The 25822-nt window shown below is 46.0% G+C and overlaps 1 protein-coding gene across 2 annotated transcripts in view; it reads right to left on the reverse strand.

Moving 5' to 3' along the window:
- Positions 1–25822, reverse strand: part of KIF21B (kinesin family member 21B) — a 461259-nt gene that overhangs the window by 344211 nt on the left and 91226 nt on the right. For both annotated transcript variants that reach the window (XM_073561060.1, XM_073561059.1), the window contains exon 5: positions 10224–10355. In XM_073561060.1, the coding sequence (XP_073417161.1) occupies positions 10224–10355 (132 nt within the window). The remainder of the gene's footprint in view (positions 1–10223; positions 10356–25822) is intronic.

The raw sequence follows: 25822 nt of genomic DNA on the forward strand, positions 1-25822 counted from the left end.
TTTTTGTGACGTAATATTATGTAGTTAAAAAATTATTTATTTTACTACATAGAAACAGGAGTTGGTACCAGATAATGGGACAATCATGAAGTCTATGTGTGGGTAATTTTACAGTCTCAAAAAAAACAGCAAAATATCCAATTGTTTGATGAAAATTACCCGGTAAGGCCTTTGACAAATCAGTGACATACCGTATATTTGTTCTCACACTCCAGTGTACAATATCTCCGTGGTGTAAGTCAACAACTGGGTTATGTTTACATGCTCAAGACAGCTGCTACAGACCGGTTCATGGCTAGTAATGAGCGAACCTTTGGATGTTCGGGTTCAGCGGGTTTGGCTGAACAGTTAAAAAAAGTTTGGTTCGGGTACCAGAACAGTACTTGAACCACAACACCATTCGGATGAATGGTGGCCCGAACATCCATTTTTTGTAATTCTGTCATCTGAATGACAGCGCAGAAAACACTGCCTCTGACCAGCGGTAAGATCATTACCGCAGGTCAGAGAGCTGCATTCCCATGCTGTCAGTGTGAGCCGCAGCTATGACGGCGAGAGCAGACAACGCTGATGTATTTGTGGGGTTGATGTCAGCTTTTTTATGGCCGCTGACATGAAGCCCACATGTTAGTAACGGAGAGGCGTCTACGATGAATGATATTCTTGCTTGATGCCAATAAAGTTATATTCAAGAATTGAGATCAAAGGATGGGCTTTGCACCACTGTTTACCAAATGAGTAAAATACCTATATAAAAAAGGATTGGCATGAGCGCAAGCCAATGAGTATGTCTCTGATAGCTTCCCATTACTTTGCAGCATGCAACAGGGCTGCCCATTTTCTACAATACTATTAAATAGCTATGGATCACTTTGTAGCTCGTATCCACTGCTCCCCAAAGCTCCAAGGGTTTATTCAGTGCCTGACATAGACAGAAATAGTTTATATATAGTTCATACCATACTGTATTTACAGGATGCTGTGGAATCACTTTCAGGAGTGTTAAATACTACAGTATAGATGAATATGGCCAATATACAGGCCTAAAAACAAACTGGAACATGGTTTGCTTTCTTTGTCATTGATTTATGATACGATATGATACACTTTATTGATCCCGAGGGACATTATGGTATCACAGCAGCGTTACAACAGCATTACAAACAAAATATTAAGAACAGCATTACATAGAGTAATAACTAGACACAGATTTTGCACATGACTAACCACAATACGTAACAAGCAAAGGTACACAAGTCTCTGATCATTTCCCTTAGTGCGCCAGCCCTAGGTTATAGCCATCTTTCACCCTTAGTGAATTGTTATACATCCCCATAGCAGTAGGCACAAACGATTTCCTGAATTTCTCCTTCTTGCACTGTGGGGAGGTTGACCTGACAGAGAAATCTGCTTTTAGTAAAAGGCAGAGGGAATAATTCAGTGTAGAAATAGAGGCACTGAGAAGGAAAAAGGGTGCCGTATTCAGTGTGACCATTAGAGGGCAGTGGGGATCACAGAAGAGAGTGGTTACATAACTGCCACAGGTCAAGTTCACACTCATTGGTCAAAGGTGACTGTCAGGTGACAGTGGGCGGAGCTACCTAGGCTGGGAGTATAAAGGCTGGGAGAAGCTTCCAGAAAGTCCAGCCAGCCAGGGGAGCTCACTAGTAAGGAGGGTCTGCTGCGCAGTGGAGAGCCCTCAGAGAGCACCGGGCAGTAGAGACGGTCACGGGGGGGGTAACCCAGGAACACAGAAGCATCAGACGGAGACATTCTGGGCGAATTAAGGGACAGTGTACTCTGATCGGGGAAACGCTGTGGTGGAAGTGCCTAGGGCAGCCACAGTGAGGAGAACCGCAGAGGACACCACGACGGTGACACAGACAGAAAAAGAAGGTACCCGGGTCAGTGTGAAAAGGGATTGCCAAAAGTCCTGTCATGGTTTGTGGAAGTCGTCAAGGAAGTTGGTGAATAAAACACGGACCTGTTGAATGCACTTTTCTGACTCAGTCTCCAGTCTGTTTGCGTCAAGAAGTGGGTCACCCCCCAGTTCTGTTGGATCAGCACACCTTCCCCGCCTATCAGCATCATCACCAGCATCACCTCCTAATTTGCCTTCCCTCGCCACCCCTACATTTGGCGTAGTCGGCAGGATCAATTGCCGCCAAGACAACATCTTCAGCGGCAGGCCTGCCACCAAGTAGCAAAGGCCCCAAGTTGTGTGGGGTGAAGAATTGTTTGGTTGCTGTCCCCGTGGATTACAAAAAAAAAAAAACTGGACTGTGGATTGCTGGCTGCCAATAAAATGGCTGTGGTAATTTGGCGTCCAAAGAGAGAGATAGACATTGCTGATTGTACTGGATGACCAGGGGCTTTATCAAATCCGCCCCTGGGGGGAGTGGTGTTCATCTGAAGAGAATTGTTCCCTCATGTTGGACCCTGGAAGATGGGTGGAGAAGCCCACCGCCGCACCCCCCAAGAACGGGAGTGGCCCGGGTGGAGAGACCTGCTGTGGCTGTTTGGCGCCATTCAGCTACTGGACCTCGGACGGCATGAGACGCTGTAGCTGTCGGGGTGTCGGACGCTAGGAATGGCGGTGGCGCCAAGAATTGGAGACCCGTCGGGAGACCTGTTCAGGGAGCCTCCCCGCGGAGCTGTTGGACCTGGAGGCCGGCCCTGTCAGACGGCGGAGTGAAGATCAACGGCCGAAACAGGAGCGGTGGGAGAGTCTGCTGGGAGCCGCGGTGGCTGGGAAGGTGAGCGTGTCCCCAGCCCCGCCGGCGACACCCCAGGCAAACCCCGTCCCCACGTACCATGCAGCGGACAGACCACGGGGCCTTGACACCGGTCCTCGGCCTCCCCACCCGCCTCCTTACATTGCGGTGCCTCCCGCTTTGAGCGATGGTGTGGCCCCCATCATGGTGACTTCCACTGCATCGGTCCCACTCCCGGTCACTGCTGACGGACTATCAGCTGCAGTGTCTGACTCACTGGCAATTGCGGCCGCTGCTACATCTGTGGCCCTACCTGTGGTTGCTCTGCTGGAGCCCGTGGACGACTTGGCACCAGCTGCGGCCTCCCCTGCGGCCGCGCCAACGTCGCTGTCAAAGCCAGCCGCAGCCTATTCAACACCGGAGCCTGCGGCCGCTTCTGCCCCACCCCCGACCTTGACCGCAGCCCGCCCATCGGACTCTGTGGCCTATGCCGGACCCTCTGCCTGGGTTGCGGAGGTCATCGAAGGAAAGAAGGCCAGAGAGCGGGAGATCTGGGGGCTGCTTCATGAAAAAGGAGAGGCTGTCATGGCGGTTCCACGTTCCATCGGGAGGCTGGTCAGGCCCGGATTGATAATGTGCCCAACCGGGCATGTTCCCGCTGGGATGCTGTCATGTGGGCCGCGGGCTGCCAGCGCCTGCTCATCTGGTAAGCTGGTGCGGCCACTGGCCTGTTCCTCCTGCCGCCGGCCCATAGCTCCCGACCGTCGCAGGATTTTTCTTTCCCGCAGCCCGCACTGCAGGGAGATAAGCCGCCATGCCCCTCCATGTACCACATCCTCACCGAGTCCCACAAACCCACCACAGCCTGAGCCTCTAACAGCGTCACTAGACTGCTCCCTGCATACAGGACCTGTGTTGAGTTCACAGCAGGGGAGGAGTCAAGGGTCGCATGATCACTAGCCTCTGTCCCAGACCCCTGATCATGTGACCCGACTCCTCCCCTCCTGTGACCTCATCATAGGTCCTGTGTGCACAGCCCTCAATGTGTGCAGGACGCTGCTTTGCTGGTTGTCATGGTGCTGGTGCTGGATGAGGAAATATTTCTGTGTGAGGTCAGGAGGAGTTTACAGTGCGGATGTAGCAGAGCCGTATGTGTGTACGAGGTGTACGGAGCAGAGCCGTATGTGTGTACGAGGTGTACGAACCAGAGCCGTATGTGTACGAGGTGTACGGAGCGGAGCTGTGTGTGTAAGAGGTGTACGGTGCAAAGCCGTGTGTGTGCAAGGCGTACAGAGTAGAGTCGTGTGTGTATGAGGTGTACGGAGCGGAGCCGCATGTGTACGGAGTGGAGCCATGTGTATAAAAGATGTACCGAGCGGAGCCGATTGTGTGCGAGGCGTACGGAGCGGAGCCATGTGTGTACAAGGTGTACAGAGCGGAGCCGTGTGTGTACGAGGCGTACGGTGCGGAGCCGAGTGTGTGCGAGGAATACGGAGCTGAGCCGTGTTTCTGCGAGGTGTACGGAGCAGAGCCATGTGTGTATGAGGTGTACGGAGCGGAGCCATGCGTGTACAAAGTGTACGGAGCGGAGCCGCGTGTGTGCGAGGTGTACGGAGCGGAGCCGTGTGTACGAGGTGTACGGAGAGGAGCCGCGAGTGTGCGAGGTGTACGGTGCGGAGCCGTGTGTGTACGAGGTGTACGGAGCAGAGACGTATATGTACGAGGTGTACAGAGCGGAGCCGGGTGTGTACAGTGTGTGCGGAGCAGAGCTGTGTGTGTACAGAGTGGAGCTGCGTGTGTACAAGGTGTACGGAGCGGAGCCGCGTGTGTACAAGGTGTGCGGAGCCGGAGTTGTACGGAGCGGAGATGTGTACAAGGTCTACGGACCGAGCCATGTGTGTACGAGTGTATGGAACGGAGCCCTGTGTGTAAAAAGTGTACGGATCTGAGCCTTGTGTTTACGGAGCTGAGCAGAGCCGTGTGTGTATGGAGTGGAGCTGCATGTGTATAGAGCAGAGCCACATGTGTACGAGGTGTATGGAGCAAGGCCGCATGTGTACAAGGTTTACGGCGTGGAGCCATATGTGTATAAGGTGTACAGAGCGTGGCCGCGTGTGTACAAGGTGTACGGAGCAGAGTCGCATGTGTACGAGTTTTACGGAGTGGAGCCATGTGTGCGCGAGGTGTACAGAGCGGAGCCATGTGTGTATGAGGCATACAAAGCGGAACCGTGTGTGTATGAGGCGTGCGGAGCCATGCGTGTACGAGGTGTATGGTGGAGAGCATTCATACCTCCCAACCGTCCCGGATCCAGCGGGACAGTCCCGATTTTGAGAGAGAGACTGCCCCAGCCGGGAGCTTACTTCTTCCACGGACATAGGAGTACACGGCGGAGCCCCAAGGAGCACTTTAAAACTCGCACGTGACGTTCTACCAGAAGTGACGTGATGGAAGCTGACAGGAAATGAGGTAATTTTGTGAGGAGATTGTGACGGGACCATGGAGGGACTTCAGGGAATGCTTCAGATCCATCACCTTGTGCTCCTCCGACAGCGGGATTGCCTTGGAATTGGGGATGTCGGCCATGTCAGCGGATCATGATATGTCCTTCATCGGGAGGCTCAGGTGGTCACTACAATGTGAGCCGGGCTGCTATAGTATCTTTATAGAATCTTTATTTCTTTCTCTCTCTGTTTCTTTCTCTCTCTGTTCTTTCTTTCTTTCCTGCTTTCTAATCTTTCTTTCTCTCTGTTCTTTCTTTCGTTCCCCTCTTCCTTTCTCTCTCTGTTCTTTCTTTCTTTCTTTCCCATCTTTCTTTCTCTCTGTTTTTTCTTTCTTTGTCCACGCTTTCTTTCTCTCTCTGTTCTTTTTCTTTCTCTCTGTTCTTTCTTTATTTCTTTCCCCTCTTTCTTTCTCACTCCCTCTCTGTTTTTTTCCCCTCTTTCTTTCTCTCTTTCTGTTCTTTTTTTCTGTCCACTCTTTCTTTCTCTGTTCTTTTTCTTTCTTCTTTCTTTCTCTCTGTTCTTTCTTTCCCCTTTCTTTCTCTCTCTCTGTTCTTTCTTTCCCCTTTCTTTTCCCTATTTCTTTCTCTCTCTTTTCTTTCTTTCTTTCTTTCCCCTCTTTCTTTCTTTCGCTCTGTTCTTTCTTTCGCTCTCTAATCGTACTTTCTCAAATCTTTCTTTCTCTCTATTCTTCCTTTCTTTCTCTCTCTGTTCTCTTTCTTTCTCTATGTTCTTTCTTTCTCTCTCTCTGTTCTCTCCCTCTCTGGTCTCTTTCTTTCTCTCTCTGTTCTTTCTTTCCCATATTTCTTTCGCTCTGTCTCTCTGTTCTTTCTTTCTTTCCCCTCTTTCTTTCTCTCTGTTCTTTCTTTTCCCTCTTTTTTCTCTCTGTCCTTTTTTTCTGTCCTCTCTCTCTTTCTCTCTCTGTTCTTTCTTTCTTTCTCTCTCTGTTTTGTTTTTTTCTCTCTCTGTTCTTTCTTTTCCTCAGTACCAGCCACTGTGCCCATAATGCCAGCCACTGTGCCCATAGCACCAGCCACACTGCCCATAGTACCAGCCACTGTGCCCTCAGTACCAGACAGTGTGATCAGCAGTGCTAAATGGGTGTGGTTGGGGCGTGGACATGGGTGTGACTAGTTGTGAAATGGGTGTGGTCAGGCATGGCCTAATATTTGCCACGGTGCATGTCGCACCCTTTGTCCCTCTTTCCCTTCTTCAAAAGATGGGAGGTATGCCCGGTTACACAGGTGCGCGCAAGCAGCAGTCATTGCTTGCAGTGCATGTAGCAGGACCCCTGCTGCAGGGGTTAAGAACGTGCTGACTTTGACATCAGAACGTTCTCTGTGAGCGGAGAGAGCGCACTCTGTTCTCCTGCCCCTGGATGCAGCCTGAAGTAACAAGTACTGGGACACACAGCACAGGAATTGCAGAGCTCCTACCCGCACCTGTAATCTTCTGCCTGTATTCAGTCTGGGTCTGGGTGAGTGTAATCCCAGCCCAAACACGTTTAAATTAAAATACCTCAGCCCCCAGCACTGTACCGGTATATACACCAGCCCCAGCACCTGTATATACATCAGCCCCAGCACCCATATATACATCAGCCCCAGCACCCATATATGCATATGTATATACAGTAGTCTCAATGTGATATATATTCAGCAGTATGTAACATTCATCTATATATATACTTTACACAGTAATTGCCTTAAATTGTCCGTCATCCACTTCGGTCTGGATGTCCTCAAATCCCACAATCCACCGTGCCGCACTGGAAGTACGCCGACTGCCATATTGGCATACTCAATTGATGGGTATTCCAATATGGCAACCGCTGGTGGTACCAGGCCCTTGCGCACTACCACCAGTGGGACACTGGTCAGGGCTAATGAGTGCTATAGTATGTGGGCTGGTGGGGTTTGTGTGGCAGGGCTGCTTTTTTGTCCCAGTCCGGCCCTGAGGCTGGTGCACGCACGCAAACTGGGAGAAAGGGTATGGCTTTATCCGGAATCGCGCCACTGGAGGAAAAGTTTATTTAAATGTGGTGTCTATCCGTCACAGCCGGGCTCTACAGGAAGGAGACTGGGTCTATTATTATAAGGAGTACTGCCCCCGAGGCTACTACGCTGTGGCAGTAATTGTGTGTCCTGCCCAGAGACACCCCAAGAGTTCCAGGACTTTAAGTCCCTTGCTGAGTTGGCAAAACATCGGCCTCAGGAGATGGCCCGGACTACCGCGAGTTTGATGCACAGTTGTGCAATTCATCGGACAGTTTCACGTCCGCGTTTATAGAAATGTTTTTGTTGTTGTTCATGTTTATCTCCTGACGTAGTGGGAACGCATAAGGGGGATGCTCAGGTCAAAGGAAGGGGGAGTATGTCAGTATGACAGTTTTTATGTTTAAAAAAAAAAATGAAAAAAAAAAAGAAGAAGCTCTGTTTTGATAAAAACGTATTGCAACAAATATGGAAAGGTGTGTAGTGAATTTGAAATGTTAAAGTGTTATTTATTTTAAACAAGAAAATGTGTATTCAGCAGGTCCCGGGTACGGAGAGTATGACGACCATGACTTGTCCAAGATGACAGGACGACAGGACAATGAGACAGACAGACCGGGTACATGACAAAGGGGTCTGTGTGACCAAGAGTCTGTGTGACAAAGGGATCTGTGTGACCAAGGGTCTGTGTGACCGAGAGTCTGTGTGACAAAAGGGGTCTATGTGACCGAGAGTCTGTGTGACAAAGGGGTCTGTGTGACCAAGGGTCTGCGTGACCAAGAGTCTGTGTGACAAAGGGGTCTGTGTGACCCAGACGCCGACCTTGACTTATTGTTAAAGTGCCAGGTTCCGGACACCACATACACCCCAGGAGAATGGGAAGAGATTGTCGAGGATGACAATGGTTAAAGGAAGGGAGAATGTGGGGAGGATGACCTGACAGAGAAATCTGCTTTTAGTAAAAGGCAGAGGGAATAATTCAGTGTAGAAACAGAGGCACTGAGAAGAAGGAAAAATGGTGCCGTATTGAGTGTGACCATTAGAGGGCAGTGGGGAGCACAGAAGAGTGTGGTTACATAATTGCCACAGGTCAAGTTCACACTCATTGGTCAAAGGTGACTGTCAGGTGACAGTGGGGGAAGCTACCTAGGCTGGGGGTATAAAGGCTGGGAGAAGCTTCCAGAAAGTCCAGTCAGCCAGGGGAGATCATTAGTAAGGAGGGTCTGCTGTGCAGTGGAGAGCCTTCAGAGAGCACCAGACAGTAGAGACGGTCACAGGGGGGTGACCCAGGAACACAGAAGCATCAGACGGAGACATTCTGGGCGAATTAAGGGACAGTGTACTCTGATCGGGGAAACGCTGTGGTGGAAGTGCCTAGGGCAGCCACAGTGAGGAGAACCGCAGAGGACACCACGACGGTGACACAGACAGAAAAAGAAGGTACCCGGGTCGGTGTGAAAAGGGATTGCCAAAAGTCCTGTCATGGTTTGTGGAAGTCGTCAAGGAAGTTGGTGAATAAAACACGGACCTGTTGAATGCACTTTTCTGTCTCAGTCTGTTTGCGTCAAGAAGTGGGTCACCCCCCAGTTCTGTTGAATCAGCACACCTTCCCCACCTATCAGCATCATCACCAGCATCACCTCCTAATTTGCCTTCCCTCGCCACCCCTACAGCACCTTAGTAGGATTAGACTGCTGCTGAATGTGCTCTTCTGCTTTGACAACAGCCCGTATAGTGGGTGTGTATTATTGTGCATTATAGCCCTGCACTTCCTTTGAATTCTATCCTCCACTACCTCCTCAAAAGAGTCAAGATGGAGACCAACAGCCACGCTTGGCTTCTTGATAAGTTTTTTGAGCTTATTAGCGTCAGCTACTCGCACATTACTGCCCCAGCAAATGATAGCAAAAAAGATGGCGCTTGCTATAACGGACTGGTAGAACATTTCCAGCATTTTACTGCACACATTGAACGACCTGAGCTTCCGCAGAAAGTACTGTCTGCTCATTTGACTACTGCTTCTAGATCTCCCTACTCCAACTAATTACATCATTCAGTTATTTAGGGGTGCAGATATGCAAAGTTTTAGACAAATTTTATAGCATAAACATTATTGCGCTATTTCATGTTATACAAATTAATATACACGGTTGGGGTACCTTCCCTTAAGATATAACCCTGCAATAGCCTCATTTAAATGATCCTTATTCCAAAATATTTATACTGTATACCCTTCTCCAGTATATAAAAGTTCAATACATCATCTTTTAGCTGATGAAAATTAACCTTCGTGAAGTAGACTCTCTACCAAACATCTTACTAAAGGATAAGAGAAAATGTATTTGTTTTGTGATCACTGTTACCTATGTGATCCCCCATCTGTAACTTTGATATTCTGTCTATCCTATTGGTTAAAATTACATTTAGAAGTGACCCCTTCTTGTTTCTTATTGCAGGGTCTAATAGGCTTCCATGACTACCATTGGCTCCCCACGATTGCATTGCAGGGATGCGAGTGGGCTGAGAGAGGCAACTGTCTACTTCTCACAACCTTCTAAATGCCGTGATCATTATTGGTTGGTGCATTTAGAGGATTAAACAACCAGAGAAGGTGCTAGCACCTACTCAAGCTGTGACAGCAGTAGTTCAACTGTCATTTAAGCAAAGCACCTGTTGGCGATGGCGCAGGCCCAGCTCTTGAGCCAGCACCATCGTCATGATGTACCATGCATAAGAAGTACCTGTAAAACATGAAATACCAGTACATCATATGTCGAGATGGGATTAATTTAACAGATACAATGTGAGAAACATTTCAATATTAAATATTACAAAGATACTCTCATGAAGGCAACACACATACTGCAATATGGGTCTATATTTCAGACTTGTTCACATTGTGCACTAACAAGCTACTAAAGAAAAATATCTACCAGACTAAACTATTTTTATTAAATGGCTTATAGATGAAACAGTGGGGTCTATGTTAAAGAAAGAAATGTTTAATTACTCACTGGACAAGAATCTGAAACACGTGTTTGATGCAGGTGAACAGTAAATATTGCATGAGAACGTGAGCTCTGAGAGTTCATTTGAGTGCTAGCAGTGGTACGAGACAGAGCACCTTCCTTCAAGAGTTGGAGAAGCTGAAATAGAAAAATTCAATTCATCAATAAATACATAAACATCAATCATAAAAATAACAATTGCAGTGAAAATAATAATAGTACTATTGATGAAATAAGACACTTGTCCATCAACCTTATCTGAGGAATGGGAAAAGATAAAGAGAATAAGATACCACGATAATTAATGCATTAATCAACCAGAAGAGAAAGTTTTGCCCTTCTGATCCTGAGTGTCAATCAACTAGATCAACATTCAGAGCAAGAATTTTATATATTTACATAAGTATTCCACAAAAACACAAAATGATGAGCACCGCCACTGCACCTCATTTAACAATGCACTATCATGCAATCTAAAATGCTGTAGGCATGTATACCCCGATCCTCGAGTACTCACCCAGAAATAAGACAGCACTGTAAGTCCATGAAAAAAGAATGAAGGGTGGCACTCACCGGTTTAAAATCCAACGTTTATTAGGAACCTTAAGTGATCTTCAGCAGGACAGTGGAGTGTGAGGACGATGGCCGCTTCGTGCAATTGGGCTTCTACCGGTCATGCCGTCGTCCTTCTACTCCATACTACACTGTCCTGCTGAAGATGTTTTAGGCTATGTGCACACGTTGCAGATTTGTGTGCAGAATTTTCTGCACAAAAACTGCATCTCCTGGTAGAAACCACAGTGTGGTTTTATTGCGGTTTTACTGCGGTTTTAGTGCGGTTTTTGTAATGCTGTTTTGCTGCGTTTTTGATGCAGTTTCTATGCTGATTTCATGCATTTTTATGCGGTTTTGCTTGCGTTTTTCAGGCTGATTTATCTGCCTTTTCTGTAAGCTAAATAAAGAGAAGAAACTTCAAAAAAGAAAAAAAAATGTGATTTCCTAGTCCAACCTCTTCTCATCAATCTCCATTTTGGAATCTGCACACTTTCATCATCATGAGTGGTAACCGTGAAAATGAACGTAGTGAACAACGAAGCACACAGCATGGCGAAGAACATAGTGAAACTAATATATGACTACGCAGGCCACAATGCCTCCAGTCTTTGGGAGTATTGCTCGATTATCTGAATCAGCAAAGACACAAGGCAAGCTACACTATGTGTAAAATAATATTGTTTTTGAGGCCTCATCATACATAGTGAGATGGCTAGCAAGATCGCTGAAACATCACAGCTGTTGTGACTCAACAGCGACCTCGCCAGCAATCTCGCTACATGTGACGGATATGGGCGACCGTCCCCCCCCCCACTGGATATCGCTGATCGTGCTTGAATGTCCTGTCCATTTTTTGATTGCTGGTGTCCCGCTGGCCAGCATGCATCGCTGTGTTTGTTGCCAATGAGCCAATGAGCGACCTCGATGTTGACGCAGAATTCAGGGACGCAGGCGTGAGTCGTCAGAATAGCTGCTGTGTGACAAGGTCCCAACGACCACTGAGGTCGCTACGGATCACCGTATTGTTGCTGCGTAGTTGAATAGATCTGACTGTTTGACAGCTTACTAGCGACCATGTAGCGATGTACCAGCGATCTTTACCAGGTCACATCGTTCTTGTGAGCACTGGAGCGTTGCTTAGTGTTACGGGACCTTAACCAATATTTTTTTATCTTAGTTGCAGGCCAGAAAGAGTGAAGAGCAGCTGGACCTGCAGAGGAGGGAAGAAAACTGATCCGAAGACAAAGACAATTTCTACAAATTATATGCTCTTTATCCAAAAAAGAACTGTATATATCCCTTGCTATTGTTCAAAAAACACTACTCAAAAATTTGAAAATATAACTTTATTACAAAAACAATAAAGACTTTATGACCAACATAGTCATTTTTTTTTTTAAATATATGTTTCAACAATAATTAATTGGTGCAACAAACAAGACTGTTGCCTTACAAGAAGGAATATGGTCTCACAAACAGGTGATAGCAGGTCTGGTGTCTGCAACGCTGAACTTTAGAACTTTATGGAAGAGTTTATCATCATGTACCTGCCTTATTGCTTGTCTTTGGCCCTTAAACTAATTTACAGTAACATGATGTATTCTGGGCTGTAACCCATGTGTTCAGAGTTAGAATCACCGTAGTACGAATAGTTAATTGGAGGCCGCTGATAGCGTTGGTCATCACACTGTTGTGGTGGTGGTGGTGGCAGTGGTGGTTGTGGAGGCGGCAGTGGTGGTGGTGGAGGCCTTGCCCGCACACTCTGTGTGGCCCCCATAACAATGTCTGGTAATGGTGCGATCGGGGAAGGGTCCTCGAATGCAGACAGTATAGCATTCACAGTTGTCATGAACTTTGTCTGCCTTTCCGGTGACAGTAACCGAGCCTTGCTGGCTATGCTGGCACCAAAGAAATCTAAGTGATCTTCCCTTGAAGATTTGTTGATGAGATCGATGGTGTCATTTACCCTTTTAGTCGTCTCATCCATTTTTTGGGGGGTTTGCTTTTTTTTTGGGCTGTGGCTCGGTTAATACCACCAGATTGGCAGCTCTTTCAGTGTTTGGGGCGGGAGTATTTTGGGGCACAGAAGAAGATGCGGTCCCTGAAGATGATGCAGCCGACGCTACAACAGAAGTAGATGGAGAGTCAGGTCCACACAATGAAGACCCATCCATGGAATCAGCGGATCCTGCGGGCTCTTGGCTGGCATCACCCCCTGATGAAGGCTTAGCGCCGAAACGCGCGTCGGGACCGGGTTGCTATCCCAGGAGACCAGGAGAGGTTGTATGATATTATCACTTATATCTATTATATTTTTTCACACTGGTTCTCCTTCCTGGTTGGTAGATATTTTCATCTCACTTCATGGTGACACATTGTGTTTTTTTCCTGGTGCTATTACATATGTGCACAATTGGCATATTGCGATATATGGTTATACACCGTTATTGTTTTATATTTTATTTATGTTTGGTTGAGCACTGTATACTGTTCATTATTATGTTATTTTTATTATTTTTATTATAAACAATAACACTTATGGTTTGTTTATTATCACCTATTTTTACATATTTTTATATATATCGTATGCCTCATATCTGGGTAGCATGACCCTTTGTTTTTTCAGTATATGTACTACATATTTATTTTAATGGATTGTTTTAATCTTTATATAATGACTTAATAAACAATATTCCTTTGGGACTTATGGTCGTTTTTTTCTTTGTAAGTTTGGTTATCTTCAGGAGGCGAAATGTTTCCATCAGTGCTGTGATAAAAAAAGAAAAACAAGTCTTCAGTAATAACTCAAATTTTAGGCATCATTACTAAATTCAAATTATATCTAATAAATCACCTCCTCAAAGTCTTGCTGGTTAGCAAAAAACTCAAATCGTCATAGAGACTGAAGTGGATTTTGGACGGTGATGAACCACTTTTCCCAATCTTGGTTTGTATTTTTTGGAATCGATCTTGTACCGACCTCCAACGTTGCTTCACATCTTTTGCTAAAATAAAAAATCACAACACATTATGATCCTTGCAATACATTTTAAAATGAATAGTCGTTATGTTTAAAGAACATACCAAAAATTACTTACTAATTTTCTGCTGCAGGGCACCGGTGTACCCATCAAAATCAGGATAAAGCTGACGGCAGATTCTGGTCCAACACATATCCCTTGTATATTTATCTTTGTAGGCCTCATCGGCCGGGTCCCAGATAGCTGGCATGTCCCTTATCTATAATGGATAACAATATGTAATTAACATCTTCATATTTATTTGGTTATCATACAGAAAATGAAATTAAAAAATATCAACTGTGCAGGCCGTAAGTACGCCGACCGCCATATTTAAATAAACCAGTGATGGTACCAGGACACCCACCTCCATCACAGCTGGCAGGAAAGACTGCAGCTTGCCTGCTGGCTGCCACCAGGCCCCCCCCACCGCTGGACCTGCCGCCGCTGATCCCCCCCACCACCGCCTGTACTCACATACACACACACTCACATACACACACACACACACACGTACACACACTTCCCTCCCGATGCGATAGCATCGGGCACACCTCTAGTTTATATATATACATATATATATATATAGACACACACATCTCTATATGTTATGTATACACAGCTCCGAAAAATAAAGGGAACACAAATAACACATCCTAGATGTAAATGAATGAAATATTCTCATTGAATATTTTGTTTGGTACAAGGTTGATTGTGCTGTCAACGTAATCACATAAAAATCATCAATGGATATCAAATTTTTGAACCAATGGAGGCCTGGATTTGGAAAGACATCAAAAATTAAACTTGAAAAAAGTCAAAATGAGGCTAAGTATTGTGCGTGGCCTCCACGTGCCTGTATGACCTCCCTACAATACCTGGCCATGCTCCTGATGATGTTGCGGATGTTCTCCTGAGGGATCTCCTCCCAGACATGGACTACAGCATCCGTCAAACCCTGGACAGACTGTGGTGCGACGTGACATTGGTGGATGGAGCAAGACATGATGTCACAGATGTGGTCAATCGGATTCTGGGGAAAGGACCGGCCAGTCCATAGCTTCAATGCCTTCATCTAGCAGGAACTGATGACACTCCAGCCACATGAGGTGTGGCATTGTCCTGCATTAGGAGGAACTTAGGGCCAACCGCACCAGCATATGGCCTCACAAGGGGTCGGAAGATCTAATCTTGGTACCTAATGGCAGTCAGGCTACCTCTGGCAAGCACACGGAGGGCTGTGTGGCCCTACCAAGAAAATCCACCCCACACCATTACTGACCCACTGCCAAACATGTCATGCTTAATGATGCTGCAGGCAGCAGATCGTTCTGTATGGCGTATCCAGACTCTGTCACGTCTGTCACATGTTCTGAGTGTGAACCTGCTGCCTGCAACATCCTTCAGCACGACCGTTTTGGCAGTGGGTCAGTAATGGTGTGGTGTGGTATTTATTTTGAGTGCCAAGCATTGTAGGGATGTCATACAGGCACGTGGAGGCCACACACAATACTAAGCCTCATTTTCAATTGATTCCACTTTCATTTGGGGTGTCTCTCCAAATACAGGCCTCCATTGGTTTAAAAATTTGATTTCGATTGATGCTTTTTCTTCAGACAGCTGCGTGCTGATATGCATAGCCTGTGAAGCTTAACTCCTTCAGAGGCTATAAAAATCGGCCCCCAGTCACTGGATTTCCCTGTCTGGACTTGAACAAAATGGCATGTGCTCCCGCCCAATTTTCACGTCCAGAGAGGAAAAGCCAGCAACTGTGTGCTGATTTTTGGTAGCCTGGGAAGGGGTTAATCTTCCCAGGCTATGAATATCAACCCGCAGCTGTCAGCAGAGCCTTTGATGGCTATTACAATAAGGGGACCCCCCAAAAAATGACGTGGGGTCCCCCTATATTTTATAGCCAGAAAGGCTACGCAGACAGCTGCGGGCTGATATTCATAGCCGAGGAAGGGGCCATGGATATTGGCCCCCCCTGGCTACAAATATCAGCACACAGCCGCCCCAAAAATGGCACATCTATCAGATGCGCCAATTCCGGCACTTAGCCCCTCTCTTCCCACTCCCGCACAGCGGCGGCGGGATGTGGGGTAATAAAGGGTTAATGTCACCTTTGATTGACAGGTGACATTAAGCCAGGTTAATAATGGAGAGGCGTCAAGAAGACGCCGATCCATTATTAATCCTATGGTGAAATTTTAAAAAATAAAAACACACACAGAAAAAATGTTTTTTAATTATCTTAATTTTACCATACTTACCAATACACCACCATCATCTGAAAAAAAAATAAAATAAAAAACCACCAAAATACCACCTTTTCCGACGTAATCCAGTTTATATCGAGTGTCCCACGACGATCTATAGTGGAGAACAGTCACATCAGGAGATGCGACTGCTCTCCATGGCTTCAAAGTCACACTGACAGGAGAAAGTTCCTGCAGTGTGACTGCGCATTCGTGAAAGTTTACCGGAGTTCAATGAACTCCGGGACTCTCACTTTACGGCAATTCAGACAGGTCAATTACCGTAAAATGAGATCCCGGAGTTCATTGAACAGCGGGAAATTACCGGCGACCAGCGATCACTGCAGGAGCGATTAACTCTTGCAGTATGTCACCGGAGGACATCGTGGGACACACTACAATGGATTACGGCGGACCAGGGTTTTTTTTTTTGTTTTTTTTTTATTTCCAGGTGAGCGAGGGAAGGCTTCGGGCGTAAGGTGTATGTGGTGAGTATGTAATACATGTTGTGTGTTGTATGTACTGTTTGTTACATGTATGTAATGTGTTTGTGTTTTTAACCCATTGTGGTCATTCACCTGATATTGGGACAACTCTCCCATCATATTTGGAAGGGAGAAGTTGTCCCATCCAACGAATGACCACAATCTGTCACTACAGACACACAGACTGACGCACAGACTGACACACAGACACAGACTGACACACAGACCTTACTTACCAAATGAATCATACGCCTCACATCGATCCCCATACGATGGTACGAATCCATTTTCTACACACAGCACATACACATGTCACATCCTGTGACATCACTTCCCTTTCCTGCGGTTTTTGCCACCCAAAACTGCATCAAATCAGCAGCAAATCCGCAGATCTTTTTTAGATCTGCGGTTTTGCTGCGGATTTGCCTGATACAATGGGAGTCTATGGGTGCAGAACCGCAGCAGTTCCGCAGAAAAGAAGTGACATGCTGCAGAAAATAAAACGCTACGTTTCTGTGCAGATTTTTCTGCCGCATGTGCACAACAAGTCTACGTTTCCCATAGACTAACATTGTAGGTGCACAACACTGCGGATTTGATGCAATTCCGCGCTGAAAAAAACGCTGCGGAACCGCAATTAAATCCGCACCGTCTGCACAGGGCCTTAAGGTTCCTTATATCGTTGGATTTAAGACCGGTGAGTGCCACCCTTCATTCTTTTTTCATGGATTTACTTAAGTATGTATGTAACTTAATTAAAAAAAAATCCAAACCTTTTTAACCTTTCTCATGGTTCCTCCAGTGACCAGCTTTTGAGGTTGGCTGTTCCACAAAATAATAGTTCTCATGGTAACGAAGGCCCATCTCCTCTGGGAGTTGAATCTTTTTGTCTTTTATGATGATTTTACATGAGACAGCTTTTAAAATATTGTTTGCATATTTTTTACGTATTTATACAAATTAATTATATTCCCCCTATACAGTGCCTTGAAAAAGTATTTACACCTTGTGAACTTTTCCACATTATTTCATGCTAGACCCTCAAACGTAAATGTATTTTCTTGGGATTTTATTTGCAACAGCAACAAATAGTAGCAAGTACTTGTGAAGTGTAAAGGAAATGATACATGGTTTGCTAATTAATTTAACATTTAAATCTAAATATTGTTATGTGCACGTGTAATTAGCCCCCTGTAGCCTGATACCCCTAAATAAAAACATGAATTGAGAAGTTGCATAATTAGAAAATTTAGTCCACCTGTGTATAATTTATTATCAGTATAACTACAGCTGTTCTGTGAATGCCGCAGAGTTTTGTTTGACAACATTAGGGATTAAACAACATCATGAAAACCAAGAAACCTATCAGAAAGATTTGGGATAAAACTGAGGAGAAGAGTAAAGCTGGGTTAGGTTCTAAAAATAATAGCCCAAGCTCTGAACATCTCACAGAACACTGTTCAATCCATCATCCAAAAATGGAAGGAATGTGGCGCAAATGCAAGCCTACCAAGACATGTTCATCCACCTAAATTGACATCCTAAGCAAGGAGAACACTTATTAGAGAAGCAGCTAAGAGGTCCTTTGTCACTCTGGCGGAGCTGCAGAGATCCACAGCTCAGGTGGGATTATCTGTTCACAGGATAACTATTAGTCGTATTCTCCACAAATCTGGTCTTTATGGAGGAATGGCAAGAAAGCCATTTTAGAAAACAAGCCAAAAGAAGTTCGATTTGCAGTTTGCAAAAAGCCATGTTGGGAAACAGCTAGCATGTGGAAGAAAGTCAGTTGAGACCAAAGTAGAACCTTTTGGGCTGAATGCAAAACACTATGTGTGGCAGAAAACTATCACTGCACATCACTCTGAAAACACCATCTCCACTATCAAACATGATGGTGGCAGCATCATTCTGTGGGGATGCTTTCTTCAGCAGTCAGGGAAGCTGGTCAGAGTTGATGGGAAGATAGGATAGAGCTAAATACGGGGCAATCCTGGAGGAAAACCTGTTAGAACAGTGGTCTCCAACCTTTCTGACCTTGAGAGCCACATTCAGCTTAGACAGAGGGTCGCGAGCCACATTCAGCACTGAGAGAGGGGAGAGAGCCACATCCAGCTCCCATCTCCTTCAAAGTAGTGTCAACCAAAGCCCCCATTATAGATATAATGATAACCAAAGCTTTTCCACAGAAATCACTCCAAACCAGTGCACTGAGATACAGGGGTTCCCACAATACCCCCATTAAGTATTCTCCCATCAAGCACTCCCAACATACTGTCACATCCAGCTTTGAGCACCTCCTCTAACAGGTAGTTCCATCCTCCAGCGTACCATACCTAAAACATCTCTAAAGCCCTAAGACCAGTAAATGTGCATCCAGATCTGCACTTCTGTGCAGGGCTAATCACAAAATTCATCATTTTGAGCTGTGCTCTTCATACCTGTTTGCTAGACCTGGAGCTAATGCACCAAGCTGGCAGACAGTCGCAAGCCACAATTCATGGGACAGCAACCCACATGTGGCTCCCGAGCTACAGGTTGGGGACCCCTGTGTTAGAAGTTGCAAATTACTTGAAACTGGGCAATAGGTTCACCTTCCAGCAGGACAACGACCCTAGTCATCCTGCCAGAGATACAATGGAAAGGTTTACATCAAAGCATATGCTTCATGTTTTTGAATGGCCTAGGCAAAGTCCAGACCTAAATCCCATTGAGAATCTGTGGCATGACTTCAGAATTGCCATTCACAGATGCTCTCTATCCAATTTCACTGAGCTACAGCTAGTTTGCAAATAACAATGGGCAAACATTTCAGCTTCTACGTGCGCAAAGCTGGTAGTTACATACCCCAAATGATTTGCAGCAGTAATTACAGTGAGAAGAGGTCCTACAATGTATTGACTCTGGTGCTAAATACAAATGCATGCCACAATATTCAGATTTATATTTTTTAAATAATTAGGAAACCATGTAATAATTCCTTTACACTTCACAATTAATACTTTGTGTTGCTATATCACGTAAAATCTAAATGAAATATTTTGGTTTGTGGGTATGACGCGCCCACCAGGGCCATTGGGTACCTGGAATCAGACCGGACAGTTCTATGGGGGAGGTCACGGGGACGTGATCCGTTTCCGTGGCCCTGGCTGTGTCATAAAAGGATAGTTACAGTATGTCGTGTTTAATTGTGACGCCACCCGTGGTGTTCAGCAATGGGTGGCCAACGCTGCTGTTTTGGTCCACTGTTGCTGATGGTGACGCAGCAAAGATGTATCAGCTCCTCAGAGGGGCCCCAGGGCAAATATATTTGATTGTTCAGATGGTGGTGAACGCTGGGGTGCAGAGAGTAAGTGAAGGACACAGACAGGTGCAGTTTTCTTTACCTTTTACTTGAAAGTAGATGCAATCTGGGGTACCAACTACAGATGACGGATTGAGTCCGGCTTGCCTGGAGGCATTCAGGGGACCCAACCTGACAGGTGAGGTTGGGGACCTTCCTTCTGCGCTCTCTTTTCGGGTCTCTGCTGCTTGTAGCTAAACTGGGCACTCTCTTGCGTGATGATTTCTAACCTGTATGGCAGACAGCGTGAGCTTATGTCACAGGCACTGACCTTTTCACTGTCAGCCCCGGGCTCTTGGTCTGCTGCCGTGCCTTCAGGTGTTCGGTGTGGCCAGGGAGCTTGCAGTCCCCTGCCCTCCAGATTCGGCTGTCAGGGCGTAAAGCACCCACCCAGCCAAGGACTCTGGCGTCCCTTTTTATCAGCGCTCCGCTCTGTGGTCAGCCATATGCAATTTTAGTTCCCCAGAGCCCTTCTGTCTGCTCCTGTCCCTTCCCTCTCCACAGACCAACTGCCAACTCTCCTCTCTCACTGTCTTGTCACCAACTCCAACTGTCTCCTGTTTCCATGACAGCTCCCTTTTATTCTCTCAGCTGACTTCTTTCTGACTCACTAACCCCACCTGCTGGCCAGAATTTATAAGGAAGCTCCCCTTTCTGGCCTGGGGCAGGATTTGACATGTACACTGTGTTACCTGGCATGTGGACCCCCCCTGCCTCCAGGCATGACATCACCCTTTAGAGGGAGGCAATATCACCATGGCAACCGGACCCTGAGGTGCCACAGGTATTACATATAATGTGCCCCATCCTGGACCCCTCCAAGGATAATGTACCCCATGCTGGTCTCCTTTCTGGGATAATGTGCCCCAATCTGCTGTGTTACCAAGGTTTTGTCCCTCTGACAATTTTGAGTGTTCCTGATAGATTTTTTCATGCTGATTTCAGAAATGACTTCAGATTTTTCTTATCATATAACGTTTTTGAGAAATGATACGAAACATTATAATATTCTGCTATAATTCTAAAATCTAAAATATATATGAACTTTTTCTGAAACAGTATATTCTGAATTTTCCACTGAAATATCATAAATCGCTAATCTACACATATGCAAGCACTTATTATGTGAATTCTGTGCAGGGGCAGTGAATCATTCGGCTGACCGTGTAAGGAGCATACCACATCTCCTGGGCAGGGGAGGAATCAAAAGACAATACTGACATACTTAGAGCATGGCTTAATGGATCACGACTAGAGTTGAGCGATACCGTCCGATACTTCAAAGTATCGTATCGGATGGTATCGGCCGATCTTTAAAAAAAGTATCGGTATCGCCGATTCCGATACCGGAAGTCCCATTCAAGTCTATGGGACTTCCGGTATCGGAATAAGAAAAACCCTTTCCTGCCCTTGTACAGCCTCTCTGGGGTCTGTACGGGCCTTTCGGGGGGCTGTGCCGGCCTGCCAGGGGGTCTGTGCAGGCTCCGGTGGTCTGTGCCGGCCTGCCGGGGGGCTGTGCCGGCCTGCCGGTGGTCTGTGCAGGCTCCGGTGGGCTGTGCCGGCCTGCCGGGGGGCTGTGCCGGCCTGCCGGGGGGCTGTGCAGGCTCCGGGGGGCTGTGCCGGCCTGCCGGGGGGCTGTGCCGGCCTGCCGGTGGTCTGTGCAGGCTCCGGGGGGCTGTGCCGGCCTGCCGGGGGGCTGTGCCGGCCTGCCGGTGGTCTGTGCAGGCTTCGGGGGTCTGTGCAGGCATCGTCCGATGGGACTACAAGTCCCATCGGGCGATGCCTGCTACCATGACAGTGATTGACACATTAGCCAATGATGGGACAGTAGTAGTCCCATCATCCGGCTAATGTGTTAAATGTAAAAAAAAAAAAAAAAAAAAAAAAATTACATGCTACATACATACAACATGCATACTACATACATGCTACATTCATACTACATACTACATACATGCTACATTCATACTACATAAATACTACATGCAACATACATACTACATATATACTACATACATACTACATATATACTACATGCATGCTACATACATACTACATATATACTACATGCATGCTACATACATACTGCATGCTACATGCATGCTACATACATACTACATACATACCACATATATACTACATACATACAATACATTCATACAATACATACATAGACATACAGTACATATAACATAGAGTAACATACTTACCAATACTTGTCACATTGTTCCCCGAAGCCATTGTCTTTTCCGGAATAAATATTAACATAACAAACCACAAAAATACTCACCCACGATCCGAAGCAGTCCACGAGTGTGTCCCACGACGATCTTGGGTAGAGAACTGCAGCATCAGATGATGCTGCCGTTCTCTACGGGCTGCAGGAATCCAATGACGGAAGGTAGGTATCCTTCCGCACTGTATTCCTCCGCCACTTAAAAAAAAAAAAGTCCCTAGTCTCACTTTATGCCATTGCTGTGTGGGAAGCAATGGCATAAAGTGAGACTAGGGACTTTTTTTTTTTTAAGTGGCGGAGGAATACAGTGCGGAAGGATACCTACCTTCCGTCACTGGATTCCTGCAGCCCGTAGAGAACGGCAGCATCATCTGATGCTGCAGTTCTCTACCCAAGATCGTCGTGGGACACACTCGTGGACTGCTTCGGATCGTGGGTGAGTATTTTTGTGGTTTGTTATGTTAATATTTATTCCGGAAAAGACAATGGCTTCGGGGAACAATGTGACAAGTATTGGTAAGTATGTTACTCTATGTTATATGTACTGTATGTCTATGTATGTATTGTATGAATGTATTGTATGTATGTAGTATATATGTGGTATGTATGTAGCATGTAGTATGTATGTAGTATGTATGTAGCATGCAGTATGTATGTAGCATGCATGTAGTATATATGTAGTATGTATGTAGCATGTAGTATGTATGTAGCATGCATGTAGTATATATGTAGTATGTATGTAGCATGTATGTAGTATGTATGTGGTATGTATGTAGCATGTAGTATGTATGTAGCATGCATGTAGTATATATGTAGTATGTATGTAGTATGTATGTAGTATGTATGTGGTATGTATGTAGCATGTAGCATGCATGTAGTATGTATGTAGCATGCATGTAGTATGTATGTAGTATGTATGTAGCATGCATGTAGTATATATGTAGTATGTATGTAGCATGTATGTAGTATGTATGTGGTATGTATGTAGCATGTAGTATGTATGTAGCATGCATGTAGTATATATGTAGTATGTATGTAGTATGTAGTATGTATGTAGTATGTATGTGGTATGTATGTAGCATGTAGTATGTATGTAGCATGCATGTAGTATGTATGTAGCATGCATGTAGTATGTATGTAGCATGCATGTAGTATATATGTAGTATGTATGTAGTATGTATGTAGTATGTATGGAGCATGCATGTAGTATATATGTAGTATGTATGTAGTATGTATGTAGTATGTATGTAGCATGTAGTATGTATGTAGCATGCATGTAGTATGTATGTAGCATGCATGTAGTATGTATGTAGCATGCATGTAGTATGTATGTAGCATGCATGTAGCATGCATGTAGTATGTATGTAGTATGTATGTAGTATGTATGTAGTATGTAGCATGTATGTAGTATGTATGTGGTATGTATGTAGCATGTAGTATGTATGTAGCATGCATGTAGTATATATGTAGTATGTAGTATGTATGTGGTATGTATGTAGCATGTAGTATGTATGTAGCATGCATGTAGCATGCATGTAGTATGCATGTAGCATGCATGTAGTATGTATGTAGCATGCATGTAGTATGTATGTAGTATGTATGTAGCATGCAGTATGTATGTAGCATGTATGTAGTATGTATGTAGTATATATGTAGTATGTATGTAGCATGTAGTATGTATGTAGCATGCATGTAGTATGTATGTAGTATTTTTTTTTTTTTTTTTTTTTTTTTTTAACATTTAACACATTAGCCGGATGATGGGACTACTACTGTCCCATCATTGGCTAATGTGTCAATCACTGTCATGGTAGCAGGCATCGCCAGATGGGACTTGTAGTCCCATCGGACGATGCCTGCACAGACCCCCGAAGCCTGCACAGACCACCGGCAGGCCGGCACAGCCCCCCGGCAGGCCGGCACAGCCCCCCGGAGCCTGCACAGACCACCGGCAGGCCGGCACAGCCCCCCGGAGCCGGCACAGCCCCCCGGCAGGCTGGCACAGCCCCCCGGCAGGCCGGCACAGACCCCCACAGGGTGCACAGCCCCCCGGCAGGCCGGTACAGACCCCGGGCAGTCCACACAGCCCCCCCGGCAGGCCGGCACAGCCCCCTGGCAGGCCGGCAGAGACCCCCGGAAGGCCCGAAATGACGGCGCATCATGATGCGCACACACCGCGCATCATGATGACGTCAGTCTGTCAATCAACTTTGAACTTCCGATTCCGATGCCGAATTCCGATATTGAAAAAATATCGGAAGTCGGTATCGGAATTCCGATACAGCAAGTATCGGCCGATACCCGATACTTGCGGTATCGGAATGCTCAACACTAATCACGACCTTCAATGCCATTCGCTGTCCCAATGATATGGAGAGAGCAGAGAGACCATGTAACAGTTGCTACTACTACCTTACAAATGTAACAGGATATTCAGCAAAGAACAAGAAATGAATAGAATATCCTAATCTTCCTTCAGCCATAAGACCAGTGCCACACGATAAAAGTCTTCGTGTTCCAAAGCCACCCAAAGTATGGACAATGGAGGACGACGAAGATGAACTAACAATGTCAGTGGAAAATGAAACTGCTGCACACCCAGACTTTGAGCCTTCTACATCTAATCCACATATGTTCAGTCAAGCTGATCTGAGTGACTTGATCAGAGATTTGAAATTGTCAAAGAGGCAGGCAGAATTATTGGGATCAAGGCTTCAAGAACAAAATCTCTTATTACCAGGAACAAGAGTTTCTGTTTTTCGCACTTGTCAAGAAGACCTTATTCAATTTTTCAACCATGTCGACAGTTTAACCTTTTGCAATGATGTCTTGGAGTTGTTTGGTGCTCTTGAATGCGAACATGACCCGAAGAAATGGCGACTGTTCATTGACTCATCAGTTTTAAAGGGAATCTGTCACCCTATTTTTGGACTATCAGCTGCCGGCATTGACATCAGGGGCTTATCTACAGCATTCTGTAATGCTGTAGATAAGCCCCCGATGTAACCTGAAAGATAAGAAAAACACGTTAGATTATACTCACCAGAGGGGGCGGTCTGGTCCGATGGGTGTCGCGGTCCGGTCCGGCGTCTCCCATCTTCATACGATGCTGTCCTCTTCTTCACTTCCTGTCATGGCTCTGTCGCAGGCACACTGCTCTGCCCAGTTGAGGGCAGAGAAGAGTCCTGCAGTGCGCAGGCATCGGGAGAGGTCTGGTGCATGCGCACTGCAGTATTCTGCTCTGCCCTCAACAGGGAAGAGCAGTGCGCCTGCGCCAGAGCCACTACAGGAAGGGAAGAAGAGGACGGCATCGTATGAAGATGAGAGGCACCGGACCGGACCGCGACACCCACCGGACCGGACCACCCACTGGGTGAGTATAATCTAACGTGTTTTTCAGGTTAAATTGGGGGCTTATCTACAGCATTACAGAATGCTGTAGATAAGCCCCTGATGTTAATGACGGCAGCTCAAATTCCAAAAAAAGGGTGACAGATTCCCTTTAAGTCTGATGGCTGTTTTACTACACAACAGAAATATCTATCCTTCTATACCTATTGGACATGCCGTACAAGTGAGGAGACTGCAGGTGTTCTGTCCCCACATGAGGCCAATGGAGGTGTAGTTGATTGGGACTGAGAGAGATTCCTACCTTCCGTTTCCTCAATGCAGGGCAGACAGGACCATGTTGCTCAGTGTCCGGATAGA

The sequence above is a fragment of the Dendrobates tinctorius genome, unplaced genomic scaffold (assembly GCF_039654945.1).
Source record: "Dendrobates tinctorius isolate UK_male_01 unplaced genomic scaffold, ASM3965494v1 ptg000312l, whole genome shotgun sequence".
NCBI lineage: Eukaryota > Metazoa > Chordata > Amphibia > Anura > Dendrobatidae > Dendrobates > Dendrobates tinctorius.